The following is a 22,316-nucleotide window of genomic DNA, read 5'->3' as shown; positions in this document are numbered from 1 at the left end:
CCAAGTTATTTGAAAATCCATCCATCGATGACAAAGATATGGACCGGACACGAAAATTGCGGACAGACCGACGGTTCAAAAACTATATGCCTCCCTTCGGGGGCATAAAAACATCTTAAAACAAAGTCTGCTGCTTATTAAATGCCGATTAATGGCCAGTAATAATCGGCAATTAGCGTGGTACCTCGTGTCAATTTTGTTGTTCACAGTTTGATCGCGGTTGAAGATAACAGTCGATCTTTAATTAGTATCACTGCCTATCAGAATATCTATGATTTTGTGATATTTGTTTTATCAAAATACTATTAAATTTCTATGATATTAATTTTGTTTAAAAGAAAATAAACCACTCGATCTTTTACAGAACGTAACGGCAATCTCAGAATTTAGCGTAGACAGTCAGCGCTTAGAGTAGTTTCCCTTTACCAAAATCATAAACAAAGTTTTTGTTAAATTTGTAGCTGGAAAATTGTCTACACTTTTGTATAATATGCACCGACGTGTGTGTGTGTGTGTGTGTGTGTGTGTGTGTGTGTGTGTGTGTGTGTGTGTGTGTGTGTGTGTGTGTGTGTGTGTGTGTGTGTGTGTGTGTGTGTGTGTGTGTGTGTGTGTGTGTGTGTGTGTGTGTGTGTGTGTGTGTGTGTGTGTGTGTGTGTGTGTGTGTGTGTGTGTGTGTGTGTGTGTGTGTGTGTGTGTGTGTGTGTGTGTGTGTGTGTGTGTGTGTGTGTGTGTGTGTGTGTGTGTGTGTGTGTGTGTGTGTGTGTGTGTGTGTGTGTGTGTGTGTGTGTGTGTGTGTGTGTGTGTGTGTGTGTGTGTGTGTGTGTGTGTGTGTGTGTGTGTGTGTGTGTGTGTGTGTGTGTGTGTGTGTGTGTGTGTGTGTGTGTGTGTGTGTGTGTGTGTGTGTGTGTGTGTGTGTGTGTGTGTGTGTGTGTGTGTGTGTGTGTGTGTGTGTGTGTGTGTGTGTGTGTGTGTGTGTGTGTGTGTGTGTGTGTGTGTGTGTGTGTGTGTGTGTGGGTGTGTGTGTGTGTGTGTGTGTGGTGTGGTGTGGTGTGTGTGTTGTGTGTGTGTGTGTGTGTGTGTGTGTGTGTGGTGTGTGTGTGTGTGTGTGTTGTGTTGCACTGGGGTAAAAAATGTGCATTTATACTGAGTATCAACGGTACGTTCAGTAATATAATGAATGTATAATGACAGATTTGCACCAGAATTACTAAATTATTCAATAGTATTTTTATGGTATATTTCTAATCAAGAAAACTTTCCAGACAAAAATAATGTATGCAAACATAAAACAAACTGCATGTATTTATAAATGATAAGCATGTTATATAGACAAACAGGTATTAATGTTTTTCCAGACATTCAGATTCATTTCAAATCTTTCTGTAGTACCTTACAATGTAGACATTACAACAAAAACCATGGAAATCTACCTTATGATTTTCGTAGACAAAGGTATGCAACGCGCAAAATGCACCCTGCCCTTTTTAGGTCTAGAAAAATCCCTAATATAAACCATGTGACCCCCGGGGCGGGGCCATATTTGACACTAGGGGGATAATTTGAACAATTTTAGTAGAGGACCACTAGATGATGCTACACACCAGATATCAAAGTCCTAGGTCCAGTGGTTTTGGACAAGAAGATTTTTAAAGTTTTTCCTTTCGGCTGCCATGGCAACCAGTGTTCTGCATGGAATTCAATTCTTTGAACAGTTTTGAAAGGGGGCCACCCAAGGATCATTCCTGTGAAGTTTGGTGTAATTCTGCCCAGTGGTTTTCAAGAAGAAGATTTTTTTAGAAATTGTTGATGGACGATGCACAATGCACGACGGACATCAAGCGGTCACAATAGCTCACCTTGTCACTTCGTGACAGGTGAGCTAAAAACATTTCTACTTCCCTATAAAGTCAGACTTCAGCAAAAAATCTTTTGCACATAAACAATTTTTTTTCAAAAAAAAACAACATACCTCTCACACTTGTATGCATTCTCATGTTCCAGTTTTTCTGCAGCTACAAACTGATGAAATGCTCTCTCAATGCTGTCTACAGACTTGATGTCTAGAGAGATGTCTAAAAGTGGGTCATATGTATTTGATCTATGACCACAGCGGCAACAAAGCACTGTAATGTACACAAAATATAGCAAACATTACAGATATGCAACCCACATGCTTTCAATTAATGGTCAAAACATACGAACACAGCTACATGTTTGACATTGTGTTTACAATTTATAACTAATTCTTAACAACGTCATAGTCTACAGAGGAAAAAAAACAAAACTAGAAAGTCAGAACTTACTTGATTTTTGCATAAACCAAGACAGATTTAGAACTTTACTTATTGACTCATAAAAATTCTGCATGTGTACTGTGCTTACCTTGAGATCTAAGGTATCCACCAAATATCTGGTTAATGACAGTAGTCTCTTTGCTGTATTTGTCCAGGCTGAAATATATAATACAGTCTCATTGAAACAATAATTACACATTTGTCATTTAACCCTTAACAACATCAAAACTAGAGGTGCTTTTGAGAAAAGCACATGTCTCCCATGACTGCCTAACCATCTGAATAGAAAGTCTGTCTTTATATACTGTTTGCAGCCTATTGGTATCTGTTGGAGTTGGAGTAGGAGTAACTGGTCTACATCTGTGTATCGGTAATTATGTTCAAGGGCCATAATTCCTAAGTGCCTGGGCCGATTTGGCTAGTTATCAAACTTGGACGAGGACTTATTGGCAAACACATTTTGTTTAAGTTTGGTGAAGATTGGATGAGAAATGTTTGACTTAAGAGTGCAGACAAGCTTTGTGACAACAAGACACACGTGCAGACAGGAGTAAAAATCAATATGTCTGCCACACCACTGTGTGGTGGGAGACATAATGACCATTCCAAACATGTAACAAACAGTATCACAGTATATATTACTTACTTATTACAGCCAACAAGAGCACACTTCTGCATTTTTTCCAGACTGAGGCGCAAGAATTCGTGAGCATCCTCCTGGCGGCCACTTCGGAAATGGCGACCAATATCTGTAATAATACATAGTTTAATGTTTCAACAATTTCTGTAAAACATACATTAACCATTGTAAATAAGAAGTGTTCAGGTGAAGCAATTTATTTTTCACTTTCACATTTTGCAAAAAGTTTGATTGGTTTCCTGAAGATTTAAATTTTGTCATGAGCAAACAACTCCTTAAGTCAAATCTGACAGACAGCATGCCCATTCATGCACTGCAGTACGTGAATCACGTACAAAATATCAAATGCACGCATAAAAATCACTTGTTGGGGGTACATGCACGCAGAGATTCGGAACTCTAGTTCAGCTGCAGTATCGCTGTTTATTTCATCGCGCACTTGCCAATTGTTTGGTATGGTCTAAAACGCAGATCCGGTCCACGAACGTTATAATTTCGTTTCCATCACCAAATTCTCGGCGTAATTGTCAGCTGTATAGAGGGGTTTGGTAAATGTTTTAGTCGGACGTCATACGGGTCGTGTGCAAAAAACGAATGGATACGAAACGCAAAAAGGCATTTTAGCTTTAATAAACTCAGCAAAAGGTTAACAGTATTTTATTTTTCGATATTTAACTGCAATTTTGATACACATTGCATATCTGTAATAGTTTGGACATTTATTATTGATGGACGAATTATACCAGTCTTCAGTTGACTGTATGTTATTTCGGACGAATCGTGTTCCGTTCACGAAAATTGGGAATACATGAACCTTGCTGAAAAATTATTTATATTTAGTATAATATAGGGAGGGGTGTTTTGATTCAGAATTTCCTGTCTTAACTTTGGAAAAACATTTTACATTTTCTAAAATTATCTCATCTGTTATACCCCACCCACGAGAGTTCTGTATGAAGAAAACAACAACAAAAAACAAACAAAAAAAACATGTAATATACAAATTTCAGTAGTTAAATAGAAAATTTTCAGATCTGCCATGTAGTGTACCCCCAAATTTTGAAGTGTATCCCTATTTTGCAAAAGCAGGGGGTACATGTACCCTCAACTTTAACAAGAGCACCGCCTTGCGGGTGCTGACGCTCATCTGATTTTTTTTGTATAATAGAAATATTGTCCTACCCATGATTTTCTAAGTCTAAAAAGGGCCATCACTCTTGCAAAAAGCAGGATAGAGTTATGTTTCTTGATGTACAGTGTCCACTTATGATGGTGAAAAACTGTTGCAAGTTTTAAAGCAATAGCTTTGATAGTTTATGAGAAAAGTTGACTTAAACATAGTATTCAACCAAGAAAATGATTTTTCTAAGTCCAAAAGGGGCAATAATTATTGCAAAAAGCAGGATGGAGTTATGTTGCTTGCTGTACAGGGTCAGCTTATGATGGTGAACAAGAGTTGCAAGTTTTAAAGCAATAGCTTTGATAGTTTAAGAGAAAAAGTTGACCTAAACATAAAACTTAACCAAGAAATCTGATATTTTCTAAGTCCAAAAGGGGCCATAAATCTTGCAAAAAGCAGGATGGAGTTATGTTTCTTGCTGTACAGGGTCAGCTTATGATGGTGAACAAGTGTTGCAAGTTTTAAAGGAATAGCTTTGACAGTTTAGGATAAAAGCTGACCTAAACATAAAACTTAACCAAGACAAGAGCACCGCCTTGCGGGTGCTGACGCTCATCTGATTTTTTTTGTATAATAGAAATATTGTCCTACCCATGATTTTCTAAGTCTAAAAAGGGCCATCACTCTTGCAAAAAGCAGGATAGAGTTATGTTTCTTGATGTACAGTGTCCACTTATGATGGTGAAAAGCTGTTGCAAGTTTTAAAGCAATAGCTTTGATAGTTTATGAGAAAAGTTGACTTAAACATAATATTCAACCAAGAAAATGATTTTCTAAGTCCAAAAGGGGCAATAATTATTGCAAAAAGCAGGATGGAGTTATGTTTCTTGATGTACAGGGTCTGCTTATGATGGTGAACAAGTATTGCAAGTTTCAAAGCAATAGCTTTGATAGTTTAAGAGAAAAGTTGACCTAAACATAAAACTTAACCAAGAAATCTGATATTTTCTAAGTCCAAAAGGGGCCATAAATCTTGCAAAAAGCAGGACGGAGTTATGTTTCTTGCTATACAGGGTCAACTTATGATGGTGAACAAGTGTTGCAAGTTTTAAAGCAATAGCTTTGATAGTTTAGGATAAAAGCTGACCTAAACATAAAACTTAACCAAGAAAACTGATTTTCTAAGTCCAAAAGGGGCAATAAATCTTGCAAAAAGCAAGATGGAGTTATGTTTCTTGATGTACAAGGTCTGCTTATGATGGTGAACAAGTATTCCAAGTTTCAAAGCAATAGCTTTGATAGTTTAGAAGAAAAGTTGACCTAAACATAAAACTTAACCAAGAAATCTGATATTTCCTAAGTACAAAAGGGGCCATAAATCTTGCAAAAAGCAAGATGGAGTTATGTTTCTTGCTATACAGGGTCAGCTTATGATGGTGAACAAGTATTCCAAGTTTCAAAGCAATAGCTTTGATAGTTTAGGAGAAAAGCTGACCTAAACATAAAACTTAACCAGGCAACGCCGACGCCGACGCCGACAACCGCTCAAGTGATGACAATAACTCATCATTTTTTTTCAAAAAATCAGATGAGCTAAAAACTGATTTTCTAAGTCCAAAAGGGGCAATAATTCTTGCAAAAAGCAAGATGGAGTTATGTTTCTTGATGTACAGGTTCTGCTTATGATGGTGAACAAGTATCCCAAGTTTCAAAGCAAAAGCTTTGATAGTTTAGGAGAAAAGTTGACCTAAACATAAAACTTAACCAAGAAATCTGATATTTTCTAAGTACAAAAGGGGCCATAAATCTTGCAAAAAGCAAGATGGAGTTATGTTTCTTGCTATACAGGGTCAGCTTATGATGGTGAACAAGTATTCCAAGTTTCAAAGCAATAGCTTTGATAGTTTAGGAGAAAAGCTGACCTAAACATAAAACTTAACCAGGCAACGCCGACGCCGACGCCGACAACCGCTCAAGTGATGACAATAACTCATCATTTTTTTTTCAAAAAATCAGATGAGCTAAAAATGAGTGGGCATGCTGGACAGAAAATCACTTATTCGAAGTAATGACAGTCACAAACTAGTTACCTGTTAAATATGCATGCATTGGACTATCTTTCATGATCCCTATATGACAGGAAAGAAGAAGAGAGAAAACAGATGAAGAAGAGAAGAAGAACAACAAAAGAGTATACAAAACAATTGAGGAAGAAAACTACAGAGTAGAGTAAAGAAAGCAAAAACAAAACTATATCATTTTTTTCCTCTAGAAAGCCTTTACTTCAGCTTTATAACACAGAAAAAGCTAACAAGAGCTATTTAATGAGTACTCCATTACTTGAAACCCTTCCGTATAATACAGCTTACATACCAAAGCTTTGCTAAATTTGGAACAAGAGCTCCGCCAAGCAGGGCAATATACGCCAGAATATTAGAGTTATATCAGAGGGGGACACAAAATATGATGGGCAGATTTGACCTTGCTGTAACCTTCACCTTTGACCTACCCCACTGGTTCCTGCACCCTGCACATCATATTGCCATCTATCTACATTGTACATCTCAAGTCTGAAGCCAATATCTTGAATGGTTTATAAGCTATGCCCCAGACATGAAATATAATGACAAATTTGACATTTGTGCAGAATTTGTGACCTTGACCTTTGGCCTACAGACCTGGTTCATGTACTCTGCACATCGTCCATCACTACCTAACTACATGCCAAGTTTGAAGACAGTATCTTGCATGGTTATTTAGTTATGCTCCAGACACAGAACATGATGGCCAATTTTGACCTTTTAGTCCTGCACATCGTCTCATCTACCTATATGCCAAGATTAAAGTTATAAACTTTATTCGTGTCCGGAGCATAGTTACGCTCCAGACATGCATTATAATGGACGGACAGACGCACGCACCATCACGTAATAAGTCCGTTTTTTTTTTCAAAACAGGCATATAACATGACTCTGAATTAGAGCTTTGCCAGTAAAAAAAATTCCAAGTTAAAAAGGGAAATAATTATGTCAAAATTAAAATCAGAGTTATGGGAATTGTGTCTCCTGGTGTAGACTTTGATAGAAAATAACTATTTTGAGTTTCAAGTCAAAAGCTTTAATAGTAACAGAGATATTTGACTTTATCAAAAAAAAAATTTTAAATTTCTAAGTTAAAAAGGGATATAATTCTGTCAAAATTCAAATCAGAGTTATGGGAATTGTTTCTCCTGGTGAAGACTTTCATGGTAAATAAGTATTTTAAGTTTCAAGTCAAAAGCTTTGATAGTAACAGAGATATTTGACTTTATCAAAAATTTTAACAAAAAATTCTAAGTTAAAAAGGGGCATAATTCTGTCAAAATTCAATCAGAGTTATGGGGATTGTTTCTTCTGGTGTAGATTTTGATGGTAAATAAGTATTTTAAGTTTCAAGTCAATAGCTTTGACAGTAACAGAGATATTAGACTTTATCAAAAACTTTAACCAAAAATTCTAAGTTAAAAAGGGGCATAATTCTGTCAAAATTCAAATCAGAGTTATGGGGATTGTTTCTCCTGGTGTAGACTTTGATAGTAAATATCTATTTTAAGTTTCAAGTCAATAGCTTTGATATTAACAGAGATATTTGACTTTATCAAAAACTTTAACCAATGTCGACTAGTGATGGGCCGATTAGCGGATATAATCGATTGACGGCTAGAAAAGTCCAACCGATTCCGATAATCGATTATGTTTTCTCAGAGTCGATAGCGGGTACGAATCTACACGGGTATGAACGAAGGTTTCCGAAGGGAAATACGGTCCGTGACAATTTATGTTGACCTTAGAAATATCCGAAATATGGACTACCTGCATGCATAACGGATAAAACAGAAGTATGCCGACAATCAAACGTTAGTATTTCGTTTCAGTTATCCAATGAAAATGGTTTTAACATCTTACAGTTAGGATCAGCTGTTAACATGGCGGCGTCCATAGCGTCAATAAAAGTGGGGCCAAAAAAAATTAGCGAAACATTGATGAATTTCCGTATTTAACAACGGTATGCCCGAGGGAATTTATCTGTTGGAACTGGACACTAATGCAGTCAAATTTCAGTGTCCATGACGTAATTTCAATAGAAAGAACTTTGGTGTTTCAGTTGCAGTCGTCATAATTTTTTTCTGCCAAAATTCCGTTTACCCAGTATCGCTGACCAGTGTACATATGGAAACAGATTAAACTCTGATTTTTATCTGATCATTTTTTACCAAGCTTCATGGCATTGTTATATGCCATAGCAACAAGTAGTTGGAACATGGTGCTGCTCAGTAGTGTCAGGCTATGGTAACCATTGACAATGTATGAAAATATTAATATTACCAAAATATAACTGAATTCATTTAATGATTTTCTACAATCACTATTTTTGTCAGCCGGAGAAAGACTGAAATATCTGTACTTCCTTGCTATATGCTAAATATGTTCCAGGTACAGGTATACCAGTCAACTGTCACAAATGACAGCTATGAGTCTATGATACATGTATGTAAACCAGATTGTAATTCCAAGGCTATTGTTGTTTCCCTGTCTGCAACTAATTAGTCATTACTAAACAAGTTTTCTGTTTACCATGAACCAGCTTTAAAACATCTGATTAATGGTAGTTCTTTATTTTTCAAAAGAGCATATGAATTTTAAGTAAAACAGTCACTTTAAAGACATGACTATCTGAATAAACAAGTATGAAAATAAATAACATTCAATCGATTATTTTTCCGATACATCGCATCGGTTTGCTAACCGATTCCAACTGATAATCGGTTGGAGTTTTCCAACCGATGTCCCATTACTAATGCCGACACGGACACAGACGCCGGGGCGAGTGCAATAGCTCTACATTTTCTTCAAAAAGTCAGGCTAAAAAGGGTATAAATTTGTAAACTCCGGTCCGAGATAATGAACATAGCTCAGAGTAGTCATTTGACTTATTAAGACTTTGGAAGCATTTGGTACAATAGTTCCTAAGAAAAATGCTTACACGCAAAAATGTTCAGCAACAGTTCTAAAGAGCCTAATTTTGCCAAAATGTAAGCCAGAGATGTGATACCTGCCATTTGTGGTCATTGCATGATACAAAAGATACAAATGTATATGGGGTTTGAAAGCATTCGGCAAAGTAGGTTCTGAGAAACCTGCTTAAATGCAAAACTTATAATCAAAATTTCTATTAAATGATTCCAAAATTTTTACATGGGTTCAAATGAAAAATATTTGGTCTGGTAGTTTCTGAAAAACATGCTTACATGCAAAACTCTCAAATAAATTCTATGCCAGGGGTTTCCCCTCTGATAAAATGAAAGAGTCCTAAAACAAAAAAGTATGTTTTCTCCTAATGCTGAACTTAAAATTCCCATCAATTTTTCCTTTTTTGGGCTTTCGCTACTTTATATGTTTATTCTGTATTCTTGTCCTTTGAGGTCATCTCATGATGCCGAAGACACACATCATTTTTTCTGGTAAACTTTACATGCAAACTTTGAATTAGGAGGCTTACAAACGGGAGATAAAAATGCCATTACTACACCCCCACACAACATTTCTCCATGACCACATATATAACAGTGACATAAAGACTTGTCATTACATCTGGGACAAAAATGTGACACTGAAGGTTTGGCCCAGTGAGCCGAGGTAAAAGCTCCTGGATAAAAAATATCAAAGGACATACAAAGCAACAAACTTACACTGAAGGTTGTTAGTGAACCATTTTGGGGAAAGGCTTTCTCCTGCATTCAAGGACAGCCTTGTCAGACGTTGCAGATTGCACAAGATACACTTCTCATGACTCAAACGACCTGAAATATTTATTTTTTTTTGGTTTAACATTGACTCGCACCAACACAATTATAGGTCATATGGCAACTTTCCAGCTTTGATGGTGGTGGAAGACCCCAGCTGCCCCTCCGTGCATTATTTCATCAGGGGTGGGCACCTGGGTAAAACTACAGACCATCCGTAAACAAACTGCATGGCGTCCTCACATGAAGAATTCAACACCCCGAGTGAGGCTTAAACCCATATTGATGACGGGAAAGTTCAAATTTACTACTATAAATACCAGAATAAAACATTCAACTTATCTGTTATAAAATATTAACAGGTTACTAAGTTAAAGCTTAATACAACTTAGAAAGCTTATAACTCATCACTTACAGATAGAGGTGTGGTGTCCACTAGTCATGTAATTTGTAAGTGGTGGTGTGTGAATCAGAATCTGCAATGTAGCATTCAGGAAGCAGGTGTTACCACAGTTGTGCAAACCAGTTCCACTCGCGGGGTGCCTCCATACAAAGTCCAGAGGTTCCTTGAACAGGATCTGCTTCGGATGTGGCAGACCTTCACCATCATTGTTTGCTGTAGTGGAACCTGAAGTCAGTTTTACATGTGATTGGCCTCTTTAGTTTTGTGGCAGAGACAAAAACAAGAAGCTGCCTTCAATAAACGCTTGATGCCCCCGGTGGCATCCTTGTCAATACAAAGCAACCTAAGTCCAAAACGAGGTCAAGGTCAAACTGAGGTCAGGTGATGTTTGAAAATGAGGAATGGTCACAGGTTACATCTGCATTAGTATCAAGTCATTCTAGTAAGAGGTATTGATGATAGACGAACCGGTCCCATTTGGTTAACCAAGGGATGGCCCATACAAAGCAACCTAAGTCCAAAATGAGGTCAAGGTCAAACTGAGGTCAGGTGACGTTTGAAGATGAAGAATGGTCACAGGTTACATCTACATTAGTATATAGTCATTCTAGTAAGAGGTACTGATGCTAGACGAAACGGTCCCATTTGGTTAACCTCATACGGACGGACGGACAGGACAATCACTATATGCCTCCCGCATCAGTAGATGCCGGGGGCATAAAAATGTATCCACTCCTTGCAAGCATAAACATTGTACAAACAAGTTTGAACCACACAGCTTCTAACTACACATATGTCCGAGACTGTTTTCTCTAAACAGAGAAGGCTGCAACCCTTTTCAGGAAAATACTCTGATGTTTGTGCAAAGGGAAATATTATACTCAATTTCATACTGTAGTTAGTCAATTTCATGGGAAAACTTAATGATTTGAAAAAAGAAATTCTAAGGGAAAGACGCCAGTGAACAGCCGCTGCTATAGAAGCAGCAAATCACCCTAAAAATACACTTGCCATACTTTATTAACGGGACTTAATTGACTGTTACAAATATCCTTTAATATTTACTCACTTGTTGGGCTTTTCTGTGAAGACGATGCAGCTGGAGCAAGGTTTACATATTTGCCTTTCAGCATATCACTCACAGATGAATGGGGCTTGGAAGACTCCTGGAAATCTATCTTCTGTGTCAGAACACCAGAGCAGGCAGACTGAAGTCTGGTCTCCAAGTCTGCCTTCTTGCCAAAGGTAGATTCTAGTTTTTGCTCAATATTTTGCATCTTAAACTCTCATGTACTGGTCTGGGACGTCTTACCTAGAAAAGATAAAAGATGTTTTACAACTCACAAGATTGTTTCTAGCCTCAACTTTTCAAAACTGGTTGGGGAGCAGGGTTTGAATATAAGCTTGCATACTTTTGAAATGCTTGTGAAGTTGAGATTATCGTTGCCAGCATTTCCTTGTGGAAGTTCGGAGCCCAATAATTTGCATTTATTACTGAGCAATTTCTATAATTGTTCTTTTTTAAGAAATGGCAGCCATTGCAGTGTCTTTTGTCATTTACAGAATTTAATTTCCACTGGAAACAGAAAAAGGCCAACAGGCACTGAATGAAAAGCTTATAAAAAGCAGGTCCCAGAAGTCACAAATTAGCTATAATGCAATAACTATTGTTAAATATATATGTTAATATCAAATATAAAACAGTTTATTATTATCCCATCCAAATGGGTTATCACAAGCTCAAATTTTGCCCTCGCTAACTGCGAGTAGATTTCACGGAATGCAAGTAGATAAAAACATCACACAAATTTTTTGTGAGTACAAATAATAGTCAAAATTGCCGCGATTTTTGTTAATGTTTGCAGATTTCGTTTCAGTTTCGTTGAGGACGAGGCAGTGACAGGGTTTTCCCAGAGTGCAGAAGACAGAAAATGCGTCATCTTTTGTTGGCAAGCCATTTTTGTTGAGTAGTTTACCGTAGAAAGAGACGAAGAGGTCTATCAGATAATTAAATCTAGAATGCAATCTACCTTACTACTTCGTACCTAAGCGCCAATTTGCGCTTACTTACAATATTGGGTACGAAAATTTGTGCCGCTGTTACTTCAGTCGGTAGTTAAGTTGACACATCCAGAATTATTTTGAGGGTCATTTTGAAAATCAGTGCTTGTGCGTCAAGGAAAACCCTGCAAACACGATTTTTAAGAATATTGTAACATTTTTAATTGAAAGTCTAAATTTGCAAGTAGATTTTCAGATTTAGCAAGTAAGAAAAAAAGCTACTTGTTAAAATCTGGAAGTGGTCAAAAAAGTTAAATCTGAGCCCTGTATCAGACAAAAAACAATCATAAAGAATGGAGATCTAAGACTATGCATATAATTTTCAGTTTCAATATAAGTTGCAATTTTCTGCGCTACGTCATTACTAAATTAGTATTATGCAACGATGATCCTCACAAGTGACACAACAATTATCATAAAATATTGCTGCTTTGATTGAAAATGTGACTGCAAAGCTCTTCAGTTTTGTAATATTGTTTTTCATGTTATAAACCATTGGGACATAATTAGGACCATTTTGCATTTGATTTGTTTAAATATTTTGCATTAATTATTGTTTTTGGTTTTATACCTAATACTATATATAGATATAATTAATTTGTGGCTTTTCTGGGACCTGTAAAGCAGGTCGGAGACTTCCGCTGGATTGAGAGACATTATCTCGATTTAAACACTGTCTCGTTCAAAAGACTGTATTTAGCTTTCAAGTGTTGAAAAAACATAAAATCATTTAAATAAGGTATTGGACCCATAATGACAATGGGCGATTTCCGTTTGTTTGCGTATTCTCCAAATTTGATATTGGCAGAGTTTAAAAATGTCACCAAGGATGTCAACTTATTCATCTGAATATGAAATAGTGGAGGCCTTTATATGTTATAAGCTTGAAACCATCCAACGTGTTACAACATAATGAAAAGGTCTGTTTCAGGTCACACTGTAAACTAATATTTATCAAAATTCATTTTATATTGATTCGGTCTTTTGTCAATATTGCATTAACAGAAAAGTGCTATGAAACTCTGTAAAAACAAGAGCTCGTCGAACACGAAATGCCCCCCTTGATGCATTCAGTAATTGCACAAGGAACAGAAATTACATGCTCACTGTAAACAAAAGTTCATTCTGGTTTAATCTGACCTTGACCTTTAACCTAACAAGAGATTACAGAGTGATCTTGGCGCCATCCACTGAGCCATTTTTGAATGTTCCAAATTTCAAGACTTTTTCAAGGTCAAATTTCATTTCGGTACAAAACAATGTGTATGTGGTCAAAATTTGAAAGCTGTAGCTTGAGAAATGTGAAAGTAGGTCACAAGGTCAAAATCAAGGTCAAATTTTATTTCGGAACACAAAACTACGCAAGTGGAACAAATTTGAAGCCTGTACTTTCAGAAATGTGGAAGTAGGTCACTAGGTCAATCACAAGATCAAAGTTCATTTCAGTACACAAAACTATGCGTGTGGTTCAGATTTGAAGGCTGTAGCTTGAGAAATGTGAAAGTAGGTCACTAGGTCAAAATCAAGGTCAAATTTTATTTTGGAACAAAAAACTATGCATGTGGTCCAAATTTGAAGCCTGTACATGCAAAAATGTGAAAGTAGGTCACTAGGTCAACAACAAGGTCAAAGTTTTTTTCAGTACACAAACCTATGCATGTGGTCCAAATTTGAAGGCTGTAGCTACAGAAATGTGAAAGTAGATCACTAGGTCAAGATCAAGGTCAACTCATGTCAAGGTTCATCTTGCCACTCAGAACTATACATGTGGTCCAAATTTGAATGATGTAAGTTATGGACATGAAGATTCTAAGTTTTTCCCTATATAAGTCTATATGAACCATATGACCCCTGGCGCAGGGCCATATTTGACCCTAGAGGGATAATTTGAACAAACTTGGTAGAGAACCACTAAATGATGCTACATAACAAAATATCAAAGCCATAGTCTTTGTGGTTTGGACAAGAAGATTTTCAAAGTTTTTCCCTATATATGTCTATGTAAACTAGGGGTGACTATTGAGGCCAATTTTGACTATTGCAATACTATTGATATTGCTTAAAAACTATTGCGATACTATTCTATTGCAGGTTACTATTGCGATACTATTGCAATAGTTATCGGCCATCCTATTTTATACAGTAAAGCTACCAACTGGCATTGTTACACAGTGTAAGAGACGGCACTGTTTATAATTGCTGTTAACACACATTGAGATGTTTGCATAAATGAAATGGACAGAAATAATTCTAACATTAAATATTTCTTGACTTCCTTGGCTTTGGAACAATAAGTAAAACAATAAACCTATGCCAGGCATACTCAAACGAATCGACCATTTTGTTGCGAGTGTCAACATGTTTAATAACCCAAAGCATCGGAAAAGACGAAAATTAACGGATCGGTTTAAGGTGTACCAGCACTAAATGAAGGGCCCTACCGAACAGTTTTCTGTATAATACAAGTATCCAGAGTTCTGCCGAGCATTTCAGCATGATGGGCCCATGGCCCATCTACCCTGAAAACATGGGGCCATTCTGAAACTTTTGGGGCCATTCAAAAAGAACCAATTTTACATTAAAAAGACTTTACATTTCTTATGCATTTAAGAAGTGTATTTTTTTTTTTAAATGTAAAATTATACACAAAGTTCATGCCATTTATTCTCTTTTCCTTATAACTTAACCATGTATACTCAACCAATAACTTCTTCTGAAAGCTGTTTGTCAGATGTTTTACTCTTACTTTTTTACGCTCTACTCAAATTACTTGACTGGGTGGGGTTCGGATCACTCTGTGATTCTGGGGTTGTTGTTTAATGTTCACCGACATATGTAGTTGAATCGTCGCTTTTGTTCAATGTATCATTTCTATTTGTATCTTTCCCCTGTGTAACTAAAGTCTGGTTTATTTTCTTAGAGGCAGGAGGACTGTAAAATTTGTGCAAAATCGCTTTTCCTTTCGGTGCGGCCGCCATTTTGATACAATCATGGTGCAATTATCACGACACATTATTTTTTCAAATCCGTCACAGTGATCTCCCCTGGAGGTATGTCTATCTACCGTGCAAGACCGGCAAACTAGCGATTGTTATCGGGTTCGAGTTTCAGATTTTCTGGCGCGCTAAAGGCCCACCAACGCGAAATTTGCTGCGCCATTCATATTTTTTTCGCGCAAAAACGCAGCCTCGGCAGAACTCTGAGTATCCTTCTTTCTCCATGTCCATAGTACATTTTCTCATCTAAGATTAACAGGTTATTTAAATATATTTAATAAAAGTTTCTAAGAAACTAAATTTATTAATTATCTCCAGACTTCTCAGTCCTTTATGGTAGTTAAATTCCGTGAGGGTAATTATTGTAATGGAGACGTAAACATTTTCCGAGGCGCAAATGAAAGCTGGCTCTGTTTCTTGGTTTATAAATTATAAATTATTTCTGTATTTACTAAAATTTCAAAACTATCGAAACTATCGATTGTTGAAGGAACTATCGGCAATTGTTATTGGATCGTGACTTTTCTATCGATGCATGCTATCGGGACACTTAGTATCGCAATGCATCGATGGTTCGATGTATCGTTACACCCCTAATGTAAACCATGTGACCCCCAGGGCGGAGCCATATTTGACCCTAGGGGAATAATTTGAATAATCTTAGTAGAGGACCACTCAATGATGTCATATACAAAATATCAAAGCCCTAGGCTCTGTGGTTTTGGACAAGAGGTTTTTCAAAGTTTTTTTCCTATATAAGTCTATATAAACCACGTGACCCCCAGGGTGGGGCCATATTTGACCCCAGGGAAATAATCTGAACAATCTTGGTAGAGGACCACTAGATTATGCTATATACCAAATATCAAAGCCCTAGGCCCTATGATTTTGGACAAGAAGATCAGAAACCGTTTAACTGTTCCTGGCCAATGTGACCTTGACCTTTGACCTAATGACCTCAAAATCAATAGGGGTCATCTGCTGGTCACGGCCAACCTAACTATCAATTTTCCTGACATTAGGCCCAAGCGTTCTTGAGTTATTGCCTGGAAACCATTTTACTGTTCCTGGTCACTGTGACCTTGACCTTTGACATACTGACCTCAAAATCAATAGGGGTCATCTGCTGGTCATGACCAACCCAGGCCCTTCCCCAGCCGCATAAGGCGCCGCGCTACCGCGGCGCTTAAAACACGAAATACAGCTTCACGCAGCGCTTAATTATCCCGCGCGGTGCCTCAATTATTAGCGCAGCGTCTTAAATCAGTAAGCGATTTCATCCCCGTGAGATACCTCAGGTAAATATCGATCGGGGAAGTTTATGAATACACAGTGTAGCTAGCTGTTTACCGTGTACTGATAAGGGTTTAAAGACGACACGTGTTGGTGAAAGTCTGTGTTTTCACAAGTTTGCGGTTACCGTATTTTCCCGAATAGACGCCCCCGGGGGCGTTACATTTTCCAAAGAGGGGGCGTTCATTTGAGGTAAAAAAATAAAAAATTAAAATTTTTACAAAACTTAAAAACATCGTTCAAACCAACTGTAAAGTGTTTCTGTGTTGTTTAATTCCCCCAAAACGTAATTATTTGGCATCTAATTTAATGCAGTTTGTCTTAAAATTATGCATTTAAATACGGTACCTCATGTATTCCGTGACACGCTCGCGACATTACACATTACGTCATCATACCCAAACAGCTGTGTACTCCGATAATATTTTCCTTAGTACATGCGGGTACTGCAATACACAATGTCAGTGGTTTGACACGCTGTTTATGTGCCGGCTTTTAAATTAAAAGTTATTAGAACTGCCGAAGAAAAGGTTAACACTTTGCCGCAAATTTGTTTAAAGTCGACAGGAAGCTTGTGCGCGGGTGGTGCAAAAACAAATCAAAAATGGATTTACCGTTTAATTTTCTATTTGATGATTGGATACGTACCGTACTTAGTATAAACGTTTTGGATTTACGGTACATGTACTGTTTAATAACTAGTGTGTTTAATTCTTAATACATTGGATACTTACTGTAAATTACTTATTATGTGGACTTATAAAAATGAGGTAGGTGATTTTTTTTCGTTCTTGTTGACTTTTTTCCCCTCCAAAACGGGTGGGGGCTTTAATTAGAGGGGGGGCCTTAATTCGGGAAAATACGGTAATTGGAGCAGGAGTGATTGGATTATAATTAGTTAAAGATTATAATTAGTCTCTGCAACGAAATGGGATAACAGTTGGTGACGGAATGCAGGGGTAAGTTAATTGTTATCGAGTAATAATTAGCAGAGAAAGGCAACTGTATTAAAATGACCAGTGATTCTTTGACTGAAGTTTGAAATCATTGTTCCGGATGAACTGAAGCAAACTTTTTCGAGGATGTTTAATTACAATTGTTTAAGATGCTATTAATTTCTAAATATTAAACTTTATCTACTATGATATTTGTGTTTCACTTTGCTTTTGTATCTCTCAAAGTAAACATGCAAAGACCAAATGATACAAGTTTCAGTGGAATAACAAAATTTAGGGCAGGTTACCTAACCATCGTTCCTGGAAAGACCAGTTCCAAATAAGCAACTGCCTACTTTCTCACGTAAAGAACTGGGCTAGTCGGTAAAAGGGATGAATGAATTCTCTTCTGCTGTATTTCAAGGAAGTCAATATTCTATGCTAAATAAACATTGATTTAATTATTTACTGACTATATTTACAGCATCATGTATGGTCCAAAGAATTTTAGAAGAAAAAAAAAAAAAACAAGAAACTTATCAACTACAAAAAAGTTATGATTCATTTTGTCAAGTCATTGAAACATGTCATTGTAACTTATGTTTCATTTCAGGCTCTTTCATCACTCTTCTCCCTTGAAGAAGACCGGGCGGTTATTGAATGGGCACAGGTGAAAGCCACCCTTACCACAGATGAACACTTTGCGCACCATGGAGTGGATTGTTGGTAATCTGTCCAAGTCTCACCCAAACCTGAGCAAAGTCGCTACAGTGGGACTGCTTCTACTAACCTCCACAGCTGGTGTGTATACATGTTCTTTCTGAAACTTGCTGCTTGCAGTAAAATACAGTAGTTAAACTTGAAATACAGAACCTGCTTCTGTGTGTAAAAAAGCTGCAATGGTGTTGTTAACACCCACAAATATTTAACAGAAATACTGTTGCAATTCATTGTGCAGAAGAACACAAGATAAATGTCAAATCTTAGGAACTTTTACAATATAAATCCATCCTTGGTTATCCTTGCTCTGGGAAAATAACAAATACTTTTTTTTCGTACTTTCAGATTGTGAGAGAGGTTTCAGCAGTTGAATGTGTAAAGACCACCCACCATTCACCCGTGAGCATAAAAGTGCTTAATGCCTTACTCATGGTGTCCATGCAGGGACAAAAATTGAATGACTTTAATTTCAGTGGTGCAATAAAGGAATGGCACAGAGCCAAAGACAGACACTTACCGTATATGAAAACAAAAATGCCTATGTGCTGTTAGTGTTAGTACAAAAGAAGTGGAAGGACATATGTGTTGTTTGAAAATACATATAAAAGAAGTGGACATCTGTTTAGTGTATATGATATATTGATGGTTATATGATTATGTAAAAATGAAGAAATAATGAAATACATGTTGTTGTGTTTTTTTGCATATGGTATACTTAAACAAGAGATCACAGAGTGATCTTGGCGCCCACCAAGTGCCATTTTTGAGTGTTCCAAATTTCAAGACTTACTGACTAGCTCAAGGTCAAATTTCATTTCCGTACACAACACTGTGCATGTGGTCCAAACTCGAAAGCTGTAGCTCGAGAAATGTGAAAGTAGGTCACTAGATCAATCTTAAGGTCAAAGTTTAATTCGGTACACAAAACTATGCAAGTGGTCCGAATTTGAAGGCTTAGCTTGAGAAATGTGTAAGTAGGTCACTAGGTCAAAATCAAGGGTCAAATTTCACTTCAGAACACAAATCTATGCATGTGGTCCAAATCTGAAGCCTGTACCTTCAAAAATGTGAAAGTAGGTCACTAGGTCAATGTCAAGGTCAAAGTTTGTTTCGGTACACAATCCTATGCAAGTGGTCTAAATTTAAGGCCTGTAGCTACAGAAATGTGAAAGTAGGTCACTAGGTCAATCTTAAGGTCAAAGTTCATTTCCGTACACAAAAATATGCATGTGGTCCAAATTTGAAGGCTGTAGCTTGAGAAATGTGAAAGTAGGTCACTAGGTCAAAATCAAGGTCAAATTTTATTTCAGAATACAGAACTATGCATGTGGTCCAAATTTGAAGCTTGTACCTTCAAAAATGTGAAAGTAGGTCACTAGGTCAATGTAAAGGTCAAAGTTTGTTCCGGTACATAAAACCATGCATGTGGTCCAAATTTGAAGGCTGTAGCTTGAGAAATGAGAAAGTAGGTCACTGGGTCAAAATCAAGGTCAAATTTAATTTCGGAACACAAAACTATGCATGTGGTCCAAATTTGAAGACTGTACCTTCAAAAATGTGAAAGTAGGTCACTAGGTCAAAATCAATGTCAAATTTCATTTTGAAACACGGAACTATGCATATGGTCCAAATTTGATACCTGTACCTTCAAAAATGTGAAAGTAGGTCACTAGGTCAAAATCAAGGTCAAAGTTTTTTCAAGTGCACAAAACTATGCATGTGGTCCAAATTTGAAGGTTGTAGCTACAGAAATGTGTAAGTAGGTCACTAGGTCAAAATCAAGGTCAACCCATGTCAAGGTTCATCTTGCCACTCAAAAATATACATGTGGTCCAAATTTGAATGTTGTAGTTATTGACAAGAAGATTTTAAAAGCTTTTCCCTATATAAGTCTATTTGAACCATGTGACCCACGGGGCGGGGCCATATTTGACCCTAGGGGGATAATTTGAACAAACTTGGTAGAGAACCACTAGATGATGCTACATTACAAGTATCAAAGCCCTAGGCTTTGTGGTTTGGACAATAAGATTTTCAAAGTTTTTCCCTATATAAGTCTATGTAAACCATATGACCCCCAGGGTGGGGCCATATTTGACCCTAGGGGTATAATTTGAACAATCTTAGTTGAAGACCACTAGATGATGTCACATACAAAATATCAAAGCCCTAGGCCCTGTGGTTTTGGACAAGAGGTTTTTCAAAGTTTTTCCCTATATGAGTCTATATAAACCATGTGACCCCCAGGGCGGGACCATATTTGACCCCAGAGAAATAATTTGCATCATCTTGGTAGAGGACCACTAGATAATGCTTCATACCAAATATCAAAGCCCTAGGCTCTGTGGTTTTGGACAAGAAGGTTTTCAAAGTTTTTCCCTATATAAATCTATGTAAATTATAGAAATAAACAAAGGGCCATAACTCACTCATAAATTGTTGAACCAGTCTGATTTTCCGGGGGACACAACTAGGGTACCAATACATCATTCTGACAAAGTTTGGTCAAAATCCCCCCAGTAGTTTCTGAGGAGATGCGATAACGAGAAATTGTTAACGGACGGACGGACGGACGGAATGACGGACGGACCACGGACGCAGAGTGATTTTAATAGCCCACCATCTGATGATGGTGGGCTAAAAAGCACCATTTGGGTTTGATTTTTTAAAAAAAAACGAACACGGGAGGGGAAACCCCTCCCGCACCCACCCCTTATCCCGCCACGCAAACTTTACCCCAGCGCCTTAAAAAATTTCTGGGGAAGGGCCTGCAACCTCCCTATTAACTTTCGTGACCCTAGGCCTAAGCATTCTTGAGTTATCATCCGGAAACCGTTTTACTGTTCAGGGTCACTGTGACCTTGACCTTTAACATACTGACCTCAAAATCAATAGGGGTCATCTGCTGGCCATTACCAACCCCCCTATCAACTTTCATGATCCTAGGCCCAAGTGTTCTTTAGTTATCATCCGGAAACCGTTCTACTATTCAGGGTCACTGTGACCTTGACCTTTGACATACAGACCTCAAAATCAATAGGGGTCATCTGCTGGTGATGAGTCAGATGACCAACCTCCCTATCAACTGTCATGATCCTAGGCCCAAGCGTTCTTGAGTTATCATCCGGAAACGGATTGGTCTACATTCCAACCGACTGACCATCTGCAAAACAATATACCCCTCCTTCTTCGAAGGGGGGCCATAAAAATATATCCAAAGTGAACTATCCGGATACTGGTGGTATACTTTTGCAATGTCTGAGAGTGTTTTTTACTTGGTTTACTTGATGCATTAGGGTAAACCAAAGATAGTTCCTTAATTTAAATTTTGATTTTACTTATCATAAAAATATGCTGCTTGTCAGCTTTTTTTTAAGGAATTATGGAAAAATTGTATACGACATCGGGTGTTATTAGAATCATGAACAGACATTCTAAACTTATTTTTGCTTTTGAAATTCATCAAATTTGTGCATTTTCCAGTTGAAATTATGGTAGGATCAGACTTCATTGACAGTGACAGTAAGATACACACTTATTATTATATTAAACAATGGTCCAAGTTAAGGCTTGCATGAAGAAATCGTACAGGGCGCTTTTCATGTGCTGGGTAATCAGCTGGCCGCTTACGGACAATTCATCAATTGGTGCCATTTTGACAGTACAAAGGATCAGTACTCTTTATCAATTAATTTTAACACTTCATTGATTCTCACCGACTGTGTGCACTCGCCATGACTTTATTTGCTGATCAAAAAATTGGCGAGGCATGTCTACAGGATAAAGGGTGGTATTTAGCAGAAGATCAAAGGCAGGAGGGGGCATTTTAGCGTGATGGCAGTTAAAAGGGGCAGGGCGGGACGCCCCGCTGTGTCACTCTAGAAATAACACTATGGTTGTGTTTGATTCAGTCAAGAGGGAGTACACTGGTGTTACACTCGCGCATGCGCAGTTTACTGTCAAATTGAACAGGCTCAAGTACACTGTGTTACACTCGCGCATGCGCAGTTTACTGTCCAATCAAACATGCCCAAATCAGATCGAGTTGAGTGTAAATATGGCTAAAATGACA

The 22,316-nt window shown here is 37.5% G+C and overlaps 1 protein-coding gene and 1 long non-coding RNA gene across 7 annotated transcripts in view; one reads left to right on the top strand and one right to left on the bottom strand.

Annotated features, from left to right (window-relative positions):
- LOC123563948 (ubiquitin carboxyl-terminal hydrolase 42-like) overlaps positions 1-22,316 on the bottom strand; it is a 46,482-nt gene that overhangs the window by 19,000 nt on the left and 5,166 nt on the right. For 4 of the 6 annotated variants that reach the window (XR_008369805.1, XM_045357131.2, XM_045357135.2 and 1 more), the window contains exons 2-8: positions 11,309-11,551; positions 10,252-10,464; positions 9,783-9,893; positions 6,145-6,183; positions 2,941-3,043; positions 2,383-2,450; positions 1,970-2,123 (exon numbers count right to left, since the gene is read on the bottom strand). Coding sequence is in view for 5 of the 6 variants with exons in the window: in XM_045357131.2 (XP_045213066.2) it covers positions 1,970-2,123; positions 2,383-2,450; positions 2,941-3,043; positions 6,145-6,183; positions 9,783-9,893; positions 10,252-10,464; positions 11,309-11,516 (896 nt within the window). In the remaining variant the exon portion in view is untranslated. The remainder of the gene's footprint in view (positions 1-1,969; positions 2,124-2,382; positions 2,451-2,940; positions 3,044-6,144; positions 6,184-9,782; positions 9,894-10,251; positions 10,465-11,308; positions 11,552-22,316) is intronic. The other 2 variants (XM_045357133.2, XM_045357134.2) reach the window with 2 other exon arrangements.
- Positions 17,455-19,098, top strand: LOC128555124 (uncharacterized). The gene is made up of 3 exons (XR_008369806.1): positions 17,455-17,548; positions 18,138-18,325; positions 18,590-19,098. It is a non-coding gene; the product is annotated as an uncharacterized LOC128555124 (long non-coding RNA).

This window comes from Mercenaria mercenaria, chromosome 2 (genome assembly GCF_021730395.1).
Source record: "Mercenaria mercenaria strain notata chromosome 2, MADL_Memer_1, whole genome shotgun sequence".
Taxonomy (NCBI): Eukaryota; Metazoa; Mollusca; class Bivalvia; order Venerida; family Veneridae; genus Mercenaria; species Mercenaria mercenaria.
Note: the sequence above shows the minus strand (reverse complement) of the source record. Positions and strands in the feature narration are given on the sequence as shown.